The 14,157-nt window shown below is 36.9% G+C and overlaps 1 protein-coding gene across 1 annotated transcript; it reads left to right on the top strand.

Annotated features, from left to right (window-relative positions):
- Nucleotides 1-3,941: 3,941 nt before the first annotated feature.
- LOC141679698 (sodium/calcium exchanger NCL2-like) lies at nt 3,942-14,157 on the top strand. The gene is made up of 9 exons (XM_074486127.1): nt 3,942-4,335; nt 4,636-4,850; nt 11,493-11,612; nt 11,770-11,915; nt 12,025-12,283; nt 12,431-12,600; nt 12,682-12,946; nt 13,194-13,499; nt 13,626-14,157. Exons 1-9 carry the CDS (start codon nt 3,942-3,944, stop codon nt 13,872-13,874), a joined length of 2,124 nt encoding a protein of 707 aa, XP_074342228.1. The 3' UTR covers nt 13,875-14,157.

The raw sequence follows: 14,157 nt of genomic DNA, 5'->3' as shown, positions 1-14,157 counted from the left end.
ATGCTGGAAAATTTACACTTTCACGGCAGTTGACTCAGGTCCGGTCTGTTTGTTGGGAAGAATAAAAAAATTAACCTGATAATATTTTTTTAACATATTCTCGACGGATTTCTAACTTCTTCCGCTGGTTCAACATATATTTCATATCTTATTCCATCAATCTCTTACTTTTTACACTCAGCCCACATATATTTCTCACTTTTATACTCGGTCTAATATATTTCATACTTGTTCCATTCATTTTAACTATAATGCTTAGGGAATATAGTTCTTTATAGTATTCTGGTGTTCTTGTTTAGGAATAAAACAGTGGGGATTAATACCAGACACAAATATGCCAGATGGTTTGTTCTTTAAATTTTTTTCCTAGTGGCCCTTAAAGGTACCTATTCTATGGTGAAAATTATACAGATCATACAAGTCTTTTGAAGATGATGAATGATCTGTATAAGGGCCTGGTGAAAATGACAGAAGCTGTTTAGTTAAAAATTATGACAGAAAAGCAATGTAGAAGAAAAACATTTTGCCGGTTTCGGAAATTTTAAAAATAAGTAAATTATGTCTTAAATTGAATAAATGACTGATGAAGTGGAGTAAAGTGCCATGAAATCCACCTTTTAATTGGAGTTCTCGGAGTCCATATTTGTTCTGCAAATAAAATATATCTTCTAAAACGTGTTATCTTGCAAAACATGTTCACAAATATCATTATTTCAATAAAATCTTGCAAATCTCATATATTTACAAGTACAATATGTATGTTCTGCAACATGAAAATTTATGTTCTGCAAATTAAGCATATTTTGTAGAATAATATATTTTGAAACGGTTCCACTTGTAAAATCTATGTCATCTGCAAAATTTCAATAAAATTGTGATATTTGTAGAATATCATAAAATAATACGTTTTGCAGCAATTTAAGCTATATTTTACTTGCAGAACATATGTGGACTTCAAGGACTCCAATGAACACGGGACTCCATAAGTGATAAGTTGATAAATGTTTATAAATTAAACAAGTGTTTGGATAATTTATCTTTTAAGTCAGATTTTTTTTAATTTAAATGAACTAAATTAAATATATTTTAAATATAATTATCTGAATTTTTATATTTTAAGTTAGATTAACATTTAAGAAATATATTTCAAAACTAAATTTGATAAAACAAATGAAAAATAACATTCAACTTATCTTATAAGTTATAAATTCGACTTATAAGTTGGGTCGACAAACACCCGTCAATAAATTATTGCGGGTTTATAAGTTAATAAGTCTCACCTTTAACACAGAGCTTCTTATTTCGACTCGATGTGAAAGTGCAATACATATTATTAAAAAAAAGTATGTCATACACATTTTTGTCGAGGAAAATGTTTGGTGTAGAGAATTATGTACAAAATTTTGTAGGGAATGACATGCAATGGGTTTTAATGGGAATGAAACCCTATATTCACATCAATAAGCCCCATTAAAATATCTTACATCAATTAACATGTTATTGTGTACAATTTTTTGTACACAATTCTATATAGCTAGCACTAAATTGTACACAATTCTATAGTGTTCATCACGCATTTTAAGATGAAGAAAAAATATAGTTGTTTAACTTTTTTAAAAAAATTTATTTTTTCTAAATAAAAGTTTAAACATTTTATTTTTATTCAGAAAAAGAAAATTTTTAAATGTGTGTCGAACACTCTCTGAGAAATGATAATAGTTGGGAGGAACGGAGGGAGTAGTTAAAAAATTGAAGTTAAGTGTAATTCTAAAATTTCACCGTATAATTATCGTTATGCATGCACCTAATTATTTACTTATATAAATCTGACATGTTAACTTACTAATACGGTTATTTTAAAATAAACCGACACTTGGATGTTCAGCAATAAATAAAAATTGAAGAAAAATAAAATTTACAGAGAGTAGAAGTTAATTTTTGTCGGTTGAGATTTTATTAAATAAAAAATTTAAAAATAGTTGTACAATTTTTTAGTGAGTACCAATATTTAGGACCTAAACATGGTTTCTTTATTAGTATATATAGTTAATAACCCGTGATAAACACGGACCCGAGATTAAAAATATTGAATTAATATTTGTATAGAATTATTCATAATACGTACGAAACACGAATTAAAATTAATATATTAATATCAATATTAAATTGGTATTTGCAAAAAATAGTTATGTGGTTAAAAAAATCGAATCAGTTATGAAATTTTCCACTATAATTCTAATTTTGTATTGTTTTACTTGATATAGAAATCTAACATATTAGTTTTATTTTGTGAAACAAATTGTATCTTTATCTTATGAACCAAATATCTGTTCTTTAGATAATTTAATATTAATTAATATAATTTGATAATTATCTTATAATTAGCCTCTTCAATATAATTTATTTAATATTACTTAATTATCGATAAAAATTAATTTACAAATTAAAAGTATATAGATGTTATTAAACTTAATTTTATATTACTTAATATAATCAAAATACAGCCCATAAATATGTTATTGTTAAAATATGTTTTTTAATTCAAAGTAAATAAACGTTGTGATGGACGATAACAAATACAATCGTTAAATCAATAATTTTCAGTTTTAAAAGTTAATAAATGTTACTAAAGTCATTTGCTATTACTTAATTATTTTTAAAATTATACTATAGAAAATAAAACCAAGAATAGAAGTCAATTCGTGTTCATATTTTAATTTGTACTTCATAGTTTTTCAAAATAAAAGTAAATATATGTTATTTTACTTAATTTAACGTAACTTAATAAATTTTTAATACAATTTATAAATAAATAAAGTTTACAAAGAATATAAATCAATTCGTGTTAGTTGTTTACTTAGTAGTTTGTAGTTTTTCTAAAATTAAAAATAAATATAAGTTACCGTATTTAATTTAACGTAACTTAATAAATTTTTAATATAATTTACAATCGTTTAAAAAATATTTTTATTTTATGAAGTAAATAGACAATTGGATGAACCAAAATTTGGTATTTTGGTACTTTTAGCACCAAATTATATATGGTTTCGCTTATTAATAAAGAGTATAGATAATTATAACCCGCGCGACACATGGGTCCGACACTAAAAATATCGAATTAATATTTATAGAGAATTATTCATAATCCGTGCAAAACAAGAATTAAAATTAATATATTAATATCAATATTAAATTGGTACTTGCAAAAATAATTATGAGGTTAAAAAAAATCGAATCAGTTATGAAATTTTTCACTATAATTCTAGTTTTGCATTGTTTTACTTAATATAGAATTGTAACATATTAGTTTTATATTTGTGAAATGAATTGTATCTGTATCTTATGAACCAAGTATCTGTTCTTTAGATAATTTAATATAATATTAATTAATATAATCTGATAATTATGTTATAATTAGCCTTTTCAATCTTTGAAAATAAAGTTTACAAAAAATATAAGTCGATTTGTGTTAAAAATAAAGTTTATTGAAAATAGAAGTCAACTTATATCATGTCAATTTGTGTTAAAAACAAAGTTTATTGAGAATAGAAGTAACTTATATCAGGTACTACCAAATTTGGTACTTTGGTACTTTTAACACCAAATTATACATTATTTCCCTTATTAATAAAGAGTATAGATACTCCCTTCGTCCCAATTTATCTCTCTTTTTTTGACTTTTTGTGGTCAAATTGACTCAACTTTAACCGTAAATTAAATATCAATCTTTCGTTATTTTGAAAAAATGAATAATACGTATTAAATTAGATTACGTACTTTATAATGATATAATTTTTATAATTTTTTTCAATTATATACTATATGAAATTTTCAGTCAAAATTTGGTTGTAAAAAGTCAAACAAAACCGATAAATTAGTAAGGAGGGAGTATATAATTATATGCTATAAGCGATTATGCATCATCTAAAAGATTTTGTTTAATGGCTAGTCTACCATGCTTGTTCTTCTTCACCCTTATGCTTGTAGGAGTCGAAAGTCGAGCTTTGGTTTCTAATCAGTTAATATCAGACGGACATGACCATGAAATGCAGTCGTCAACTTCATTTCTCACACTCCATAACTTGTCGTTGCCATCTTCCTCATCGTTACGATCATCGTCAGATGCTTGCTTGCACGTTTACGGATTCTTTCCATGTGCAGACAACATTGGAGGCTATATCTTTCAAATGATAGTCTACCAATACATGCTGATGTTAGGAGAAAAACTTTTAACCCGAGGAAGTAACAATATTTTTAACATTCTTGGCACTGGTATATTTGGAGCAAGTCTGTTTCGGGTTCTTATGGTTTTACCTGGACTTGTTATGGTCATTGGTACTTATTTCACTTTTGCATTTATCTTTTTATCTTCCCTCCACATACTCAAAGATACTAGCAAAGCCCAATAATTCCATACAACTGTAGAGTGATTTTAATTGATACTACATGATGTAAGAGTTAGCATATAGGGATCATGTTTGCATGAAATTACAATAGATGAAATTTTCTATTTTGTCATTCGCAAGAACTATCCTCGTCATATTTAATTGTACTCCACTTTGTTTTTGTGTTTTCGCCACTATGTGATAGACTTGAAGAGCCAAAAATTGATTTCCTCTGTGTTCTACTTTGTAGTATCTGGGGTTTTTGCTGATTCTGGGAATGCAGAGCAACAAGTCTCTCTTGGAGTTGCAGTTTATACGGGAACTACAGTCTTGTATCTTACTTTGTTGTGGGGAATGTGTGTAATTTTTGGCAGAACAGTATCTCATGAAAAATATTCAAGTAAAGTTCAAGGCACCGAAGCTTCAACTTCAAAACCATTTCCGAAAGAGGGAAATTCTCCTTTTTGACAGGTTTTCATCTTATTATATTCTCTTGAACAAATTTATTTTAAAACATAAGAGCTCCTGCAACGTTTTAGTTAATGATCACAGATTCAGCTGTTACAATGGACAAGAAACTAAACACACAGCGGGAATCATGCTCCTCTCATTAGCGCCTTTTGTAATTCTGCAGTTGGCCAATATCTTTGTTGACGGAGGAATTTGGTATCAACAAAGTTTGAGGTTCGTCGCCGGAATCAAGATCTACGATGGTGGTTCTTCGCCTGAAAAGTGAGCAGAGTGTGGTGGTTGTGATAAATTGGGGGCTGAGATTGCTTAGGGTTGGTGGTGGCTCCTTATGGCTCTCGCTTCCGACCCCTTACAATTTGCCTACGTATCCCTATTTATAGGGAATCAAGCCCACGTAGTTCTTGGGGAACAAGAAATCTAATGGGCTTAGACTTCTTATTCTCAGGCCCGGTCCAGAATCCATCTTCCGCTAGCTTTAGGAATGTCCAACTATGAGGCCCAACCGCGAAGGCCCAAGGCTCGTTTGTAATCGCAGGACTTCACGGATAATGCATCTCCCTGCGCAAGGATAACATTCCGCTACAGCTATCTCCCTTGAATTACGAACGCAGGTATAGCCACGGTTCACCCCAAATGCCAGACGCGTCCCTGTCCCCCGAATGAGGATAACCCACCAGATAGCAGGACAGGTGATCCCAAGCTCTTGGGTGCAAAGTGCAGGATGACTCCAAAGTTCTCCAACGAGGACACCCGTTGAATACAAGAACAGAGTTCCCAAAGCACACACCAAAGTTAACCCCGCATCCCCAACGAGGACACCCGTTGAATACAGGAGGAGGCCTTCAATCATCAGCATACCCCTGGAGGCCTTCAAGCTTTTCACGGACATCCCCCTCCTTGACCGTCTCAAGGAGGGAATTCTTCAAAGAGTACCTGCAACAAATATGTTAGTGAAAATAATCCTCCATTGCTCCTTCCACGCTTGTCTTGCTTTAAACTTACTCTTGATCATGCATTCTTCACACATAGGACGCGTCCTGAACGATTGGGCGCGTCCTGACGCTACGAACTCCACATATTGTTATATCTTCCAAGTATCTCTATTTGCTTTATCTTGAATGAGAACAAGCTCAACCATCCCAAAGTGTGCATCTCCAGGAGGCAGGACGCGTCCTCCCCTTGTAAAATACACATATTCTCCTTGCATGACAACCTTATTACCTGTACAGCTCATCCCGTTATTTATACTTATCAGGGCGCGTCCTGCACCTTGGGCGCGTCCTCCTCCTTTCAATATCTTCCTCCTCATCTCTTTACATGACAACCCAAAATACAGCCTACACAATCATGGACGCATCCTACATATACAGGGCGCGGTCTTCGCTTCATACAATGTAGACCAAAACCTAATTATTCATCTTCTTGCCCCAATTCAATTCCAATTGACCCGTATTTGACCCGAGATGATCCAATACCAAATTTTGGCTATAACAACTACCCCCCGAATTCCATATGAAGTTGGAAACAAAATTGGAATTCTAATATCTACATCCAAGCAAAAATTTGTGTCATCCTCCACTCGTATGAGTATGCGTCTTCTGCATCTTCCTCTATGAAGGCGCATTCTCAATTAAGGCCGCGTCTTCGGAATCTTATCCTCCTTATTGACCATGACGGCGCGCTCTCACTCTTTGTCGCGTTCACAATTGTCATTCACATTTCTTCCTGCCTTCACCTATGAATACCCCTTCTCTTCTTGATAACCTTAACCTTGGTTTGTCTAGACAGGTTTACCACTTATGTACTATATATCTAAACTTACATGAGCTAACTCTGCGTAAGAAACAAGAGAATTTGTACAAAAGTGTGCACCTCACATACCTTGGAAAAGCACAATCCATTAACAAAGATTTGAGGATTCTCTAACTTTTTCATCCCAATATTGGTCTCCTATGAGCGCGCCTTAAACTGAAAGGGTCATCATATGAGGGCGCACTCTAAGGAAAGCGCGACCAGAATAAAACACTAGCTCTCTGATCTTCAAGTAATAAATAATCTTCGACGCAAGGAGGACGTGCCTTGTTGGTGATAGTGATCCTTCCACCGATGACACAATACCATTCTATATTTGATTTCCTGCTTCTTTCCAAATCATGACTCCAAACCGCTGATCTCATCTTTTCCACAAATAGCGTGATTCATTTATTCAAATCAAAGTCAAAACTTTTACAATCTTCTTCAATCATCTATTTATAGAAGGTGCGCCCTTTAAAGAGGCGACGTCTTCCTCAAATAATTAACATCATTAGAGGGCGCGTCCTCTTTACGAGGAGCGTCTTGCTCGATGAGAGGAGCATCCACGTCGACAAGGGTATCATTCTTGGAGGGCGCGTCCTCTATGAGAGGAGCGTCCACCTCCACAAGGGGAATCACCCTTGGAAGGCGCGTCTTCTCTAAGAGGAGCGTCTACTTCGACAAGCTAACATCCTTGGAGGGCGCGTCCTCTCTAAGAGGAGCGGCTTATCTCGACAAGGTCTTCATCTTTGGAGGGCGCGTCCTCTCTAAGAGGAGCGGCTTATCTCGACAAGGTCTTCATCCTTGGAGGGCGCGTCCTATGTCAGAGACGCATCCTCCTCGACAAGGGTATTCATCCTTGGAGGGCGCGTCCTCTGTCAGAGACGCATCCACCTCGACAAGGGAAATCATCCTTGGAGGGCGCGTCCTCTGTCAGAGACGCATCCACCTCGACAAGGGAAATCGTTCTTTAAGGGAGCTACCTCTGTAAGAGGCGCGTCTACCTCGACAAGCTAACATCCTTGGAGGGCGCGTCCTCTCTAAGAGGAGCGGCTTATCTCGACAAGGTCTTCATCCTTGGAGGGCGCGTCCTCTCTTAGAGGAACGTCTTATCTCGACAAGGTCTTCATCCTTGGAGGGCGCGTCCTCTCTAAGAGGAGCGTCTTATCTCGACAAGGGTATTCATCCTTGTAGGGCGCGTCCTCTGTCAGAGACGCATCCACCTCGTCAAGGGAAATCATTCTTTGAGGGAGCTACCTCTGTAAGTGACGCGTCTACCTCGACAAGCTAACATCCTTGGAGGGCGCGTCCTCTATAAGAGGAGCATCTACCTCGACAAGGGTCTTCTACAAAATCTTCATGTAACAAAACTAAATCAAAGATCAATATTTTTAGAAGGCTTTTATCTTCAACAAAGCTCAAGCGATGCAAAAACTATCTCTTGTTGAAACATCTCCCAATGAGGCATCTCACGAAGTGGCATCTGATAAAGGGCATCTCACTCTCAGAGACATTTTCTTGAAGTTGAGCGTTTCCTTAAACATGAGTATTTTTTCGACCTTACGCATCTCTCTTATTTTTAGGAAAAGCCATGTACCTTACTCATGTGGCAATATGTAACACCACAGAACTAATGAGAGGTAACCTACCCCCCGAGCGTGCACCTTGTCAAAAGTACTTTGTAGCCTCATCTTCCTCATCTAAACTAATACAACTCCCACATTCCCTTTTTGCTAAAGACAACTAGATGACCTTGGTAATCATATCGAAAGAAGAAGCCTTAACATATGAGCCAGATATGCTCAGGGCGCGTCCTGAAAACTCACTCAGATTATTGAGGATGTGAGGGCGCGTTCGCTGAAACTAAACTCTCGACATACTAGGAAGATCATTGTACTTCATTCGCTTCTTTATAAATTATGTATGTAATGTCGAGGAAGATCACATGGGTATTTCAATGAAGGCGCGCCTTGAGAGAGATAGCCTTGGAGAGTTTACTTATAACTGTGGAGGATATAACATTATATCCTTAGATGGAGGAGCTCATTCATGTCCTGGGGCCTCACCTTGACAATCAAGGGGCGCGTCCTAGGATTCATGGTACCTCTAATCTGATAGATTCTTTTCTCTTGAAGTTCCAATATTAAGATTCTCCTTGTGGTCAATAAAGTTCACCTCACCATCAATATTTTTTTTTTTTTCGAGGGCGCGCCTTAAAGTAAGGGCGCGTCTTGAAAGATGAGGAATTAGTTCCAGTCGAGTCATTCTTCAAGTAGTGACTATAACTCATCTGATTATCATGACATCTTCATTGAAAACTTCCATAGACTTTTTCTTCTGAGGGCGCGCCCTGGGAGGGCAATTCTCCACTGAATGTTTCACATGCAGAGGGTGCGCCTTAATATATTGTGACGCGACACTTGGTAACTCATGAGATTTTTCCCTGATAAGATTTCCTTCCTACAATAAACACAATTAATATGGAGCTTGGAATGTTACCTGGAGGACGCGTCCTAGAGGGACGGACGTGTCCAGTCGGTGAATTTTCCTGGAATTTGCTGAAAGTCATCTGGGCCCCAAAAATCAAGGCGCGTCCTAAGAGTTTGTGGGGATTTTCTCCATGCCAAATCTCTTTCCCAGTCCTCTTCCTGCACAAGTCCCAAAAACAAGTAATGGAAAATACAACGAAACTAGTTGAGTGTTACCTTGAGGGATCTTGTTAAAGGCGATGACTAGCTCATGATAGTAATGCCTTCTTCTTGGAGTGTTCTCCTCCCGATCGTCCTCAGATTTGCGCCTGATTAAGTCTTCTGAACTGAATAGTGTTCTCAAATCTTCTAAATCAAATAGAATTGTTCAGTCTTCTCGTTGGAATAGGATTCTCCAATCTTCTAAATGGAATAGGATTCTCCAATCTTCTAATTAGAACATGATTCTCCCATCTTCTAGATAGAATAGAATTCTTCAATCTTCTAATTAGAATAGGATTCTTCAATCTTCTATACCAAATAGGTTTCTCCCAATCTTCTTAATGGAATGGGTTTCTTGCAATCTTCTAAGCCAAATAGGATTTTTTGGTAAAAATTCGTAGCTGCTGTTTTCCTCTGTTTCCGGGCTGCTCAACTTGGATTGTCCTATCCATATCATCTCTGAATTAAAGAGAATTCAATAAGCTTCGCGTAGGCTGTAAGATCATTCAAATCTGAATTACGGAACTCGAGATACGGCCCAAACAGTGTAAGAAAATCGCATAACCCACCAAATCCGAATTTTTCATCCAACTTTGCTCCTTTGTGGACATGGTTGTAAACTTCAACCCTCATGGCTGGAAATCATCATCCATGGATCTCCCTCGTGGCCGTGGATACTACATTCAAATCTCCTTTGACCCCCCGGCCAAAAATATTTATTTTTACGGATCTCCTTCGTGGTCGTTGTATGCAACTCCTCCGTGGCTATCCTTCAATTCTTGCGTCAAAGAACCTTCATCGTGACGAGACATCTCTTCCTCCTGAGATTATGATCTTGATCAGCACCCCTCCTTCTAGCGCCAATTTGTTGACGGAGGAATTTGGTATCAACAAAGTTTGAGGTTCGTCGCCGGAATCAAGATCTACGATGGTGGTTCTTCGCCTGAAAAGTGAGCAGAGTGTGGTGGTTGTGATAAATTGGGGGCTGAGATTGCTTAGGGTTGGTGGTGGCTCCTTATGGCTCTCGCTTCCGACCCCTTACAATTTGCCTACGTATCCCTATTTATAGGGAATCAAGCCCACGTAGTTCTTGGGGAACAAGAAATCTAATGGGCTTAGACTTCTTATTCTCAGGCCCGGTCCAGAATCCATCTTCCGCTAGCTTTAGGAATGTCCAACTATGAGGCCCAACCGCGAAGGCCCAAGGCTCGTTTGTAATCGCAGGACTTCACGGATAATGCATCTCCCTGCGCAAGGATAACATTCCGCTACAGCTATCTCCCTTGAATTACGAACGCAGGTATAGCCACGGTTCACCCCAAATGCCAGACGCGTCCCTGTCCCCCGAATGAGGATAACCCACCAGATAGCAGGACAGGTGATCCCAAGCTCTTGGGTGCAAAGTGCAGGATGACTCCAAAGTTCTCCAACGAGGACACCCGTTGAATACAAGAACAGAGTTCCCAAAGCACACACCAAAGTTAACCCCGCATCCCCAACGAGGACACCCGTTGAATACAGGAGGAGGCCTTCAATCATCAGGCATACCCCTGGAGGCCTTCAAGCTTTTCACGGACATCCCCCTCCTTGACCGTCTCAAGGAGGGAATTCTTCAAAGAGTACCTGCAACAAATATGTTAGTGAAAATAATCCTCCATTGCTCCTTCCACGCTTGTCTTGCTTTAAACTTACTCTTGATCATGCATTCTTCACACATAGGACGCGTCCTGAACGATTGGGCGCGTCCTGACGCTACGAACTCCACATATTGTTATATCTTCCAAGTATCTCTATTTGCTTTATCTTGAATGAGAACAAGCTCAACCATCCCAAAGTGTGCATCTCCAGGAGGCAGGACGCGTCCTCCCCTTGTAAAATACACATATTCTCCTTGCATGACAACCTTATTACCTGTACAGCTCATCCCGTTATTTATACTTATCAGGGCGCGTCCTGCACCTTGGGCGCGTCCTCCTCCTTTCAATATCTTCCTCCTCATCTCTTTACATGACAACCCAAAATACAGCCTACACAATCATGGACGCATCCTACATATACAGGGCGCGTCTTCGCTTCATACAATGTAGACCAAAACCTAATTATTCATCTTCTTGCCCCAATTCAATTCCAATTGACCCGTATTTGACCCGAGATGATCCAATACCAAATTTTGGCTATAACAATCTTCAATACTTTATATGGGAGTCGAGTTGTTATTTTGATTGCCTTCATTGTCTCCGCCTTATCACTGCTCTCTTACTTCATCTACCAGGTCAATGGTGGATTTGATTGCATTCTTAAAGTTCATGTTTTACGTTTTGAAATATAAAAAGAAAAAAACGGGCTTATGTATAAGAATAATCGTGATCACAGATTTACATGTGAGGAACTAGCTGCACAACTTATAATGTCTCTGTGTTGCTTGCCAGGTTTTGGATCCATGGATTCAGGAAAGAAGTTTGGAGTATTTCAAGTACCAGAATCTTCTAACAGAGTTTCTCAATCATGCAGAGAAGTGTGGAAAAGCGAAGCTCATTAATGAGAATGGAGAACCAAATATTTCACTAATAAAACGGTACAAATCAACATGTTTTCAGCCTTTTCTATTTATATGCCCCCATATATATTATAATAAGATATAGACGGTCCGACTGCTACATTTTAGTACCATGAATGGGATGCAGATTATTCGCTGAAAGTGATAAAGACAGAAGCCAGCACTTAACCACTGATGAATTAGAAGCTCTAATAAGACAGATGGAATCCGTAAATCTGGAGGTAGACAATGCGTATGCAGTTAATGTGATACTGGAGGTTTTTGATCGGAATAAAGATGGAAAAATAAGTGAGCATGAGTTTGTTGAGGGATGCATGAAATGGATAGATGAGTCAAAAGAGCTGGCCCAAAAGGATGATTGCAAATGGGGGAAATCATTAAACAAGGCAAGTCATTAAAATTCATGCAAAAGCTTGAGCCTTATATGCATTTGAATTTGAACCCTTTTCTTAATCTTTATGAAAGATGCTAGTCATACTTGGTATTTTGTAATGTAAGCACTGAATTGATACAATGGCTTTATGTGGAAATAGAGGAAAAATTCCTTACAAGTTGTTCAGCCATTGATAAACAAGAAAAAAGAGGAGCTAGCAAAAATTGAGCATTTCATGGCAAGAATTTTGAAGAAAATCCAAAGTGAAGCTATTGATGCAGGATGCCTTCTCAATGATGATGGGAAGCCTGATCTTGATCGAATAAATAGGTATTAAAAAATTCAAGTTTAGTTAACAGAAACCTGCAGTCCCGGGTTGATACTCACCTTACTAATTTCATTGTTTGTCAGTCTCTTTGACAAGTATGACTCAGATAAGAACAAAGTTATATCACAACTGGAGTTAAGAAGTCTCATTCAGACGGTGAAATTTGGAGACAAATGGATCACGAATCATGACATGGTGGTAGATAAGGTGATGAAAGATTTTGATGATGATGGTGACCAGCTGATCACTTCTGAAGAATTTGTCAGAGGCGTCACCAGATGGCTTAAAAAGGCTACCCATGAAACTAAATGCACTGATGCAAAGCGTTCTGTGGAGGAGTACGACAAAGTAAGTTTATTAATAATCACATATTTCTTATAATTAACTTGAATAAAACAACTTAATATAAAATTTCACCCCGAATATTCAAGAAGATCCATGTGATGCTAGTTGATTAGGATTTGTGTAAATGTATTCAAAATTTCAAATGATGTATTCAAAATAAAGCTACTTGACTAGATAAAACAGCATATTAAGTTTTTGTCATGTTCGTTTCGCCTATTCTTTGTTTAAATTTTTGCTAACTAAATTGCAGATTTTGTGGAAGGAAGTAGATTCAATGGTTAATGAGGAACAAGTTGGACAAAAGACCTATAAGTTAATGCTAACATGGGGTTTCAACAAAGCCCTTCTTCAAGTCATCTTAGGCTTCATGATGCTGACATATCTCGCAAGTCCACTGAGCCGAAGTACTCGACAGTTTTCAAATGCAGTAGGCATACCTTCATTCTTCATCTCCTTCGTAATTATCCCTGTAGCCATGCAAGCTAGAAAGGCAATTGCAGCAATATTTCCTGCAGCTCAAAAGAACAAAAGAACTGCTTCCTTAACATTTTCCGAGGTTGCTACATTAACTATCTTTTTGTTTATTCTATAATCTACATGCTTTTTGGAGATTGAAACTTTTTTCAACTCCGTTAATTTAATGAACTCTTAAACAGTTTTAATTAATGTGGTTATTATGTAGCTTTACGGTAATGTGGTGATGAACAACATAATGGGGATGACAACATTGTTGGCAATCGTATACGTAAAAGACCTGAGATGGGATTATTCAGCTGAAGTGCTAATAATGTTGGTGGTTTGTGCTGTTATTGGCTTAGTAGCATTTCTAAGCTCAAAATATCCCCTTTGGACTTGCTTGCTAGCATTTTCTCTCTATCCATTCTCTCTAGTGTTGTTTTATGTTCTTCAGTCCGTCTGGGGTTGGAAATAATAAATGATCGAACCGGATGTCAGAAGAGCTAGAGCAGTTGCACACCCTCTCCCTCCTGCTCTTCTTATAGCCCTAAATGATGATTGATCTTCTCTTCCTAAATCATTCATACAAGTCAAATTTATAAATTCTTCTCTCAACTCATTTCTTCAACCATATGGAACCTTAAACTACACGCATTATATGTTTTCTTTTACATTACAATGATTTCTTATGTACAATTATTAGTACATACACAAGTGTAAAAGAGAATGATAATCACAATTTTAAACTTAAACAGCTA

Source organism: Apium graveolens, chromosome 8 (assembly GCF_009905375.1).
Source record: "Apium graveolens cultivar Ventura chromosome 8, ASM990537v1, whole genome shotgun sequence".
In the NCBI taxonomy this organism is placed as follows: domain Eukaryota; kingdom Viridiplantae; phylum Streptophyta; class Magnoliopsida; order Apiales; family Apiaceae; genus Apium; species Apium graveolens.
This window is presented reverse-complemented; position numbering and strand designations above follow the sequence as displayed.

What these genes read in the sequence shown, in the direction of transcription:
- LOC141679698 (XM_074486127.1), top strand. Translation starts at nt 3,942, where the DNA reads ATGGCTAGTCTACCATGCTTGTTCTTCTTCACCCTTATGCTTGTAGGA. An exon ending in TGGACTTGTTATGGTCATTG is followed by an intron (nt 4,336 to 4,635) that starts GTACTTATTTCA and finishes TCTACTTTGTAG; the next exon opens with TATCTGGGGTTTTTGCTGAT. An exon ending in GATCTTGATCGAATAAATAG is followed by an intron (nt 12,601 to 12,681) that starts GTATTAAAAAAT and finishes ATTGTTTGTCAG; the next exon opens with TCTCTTTGACAAGTATGACT.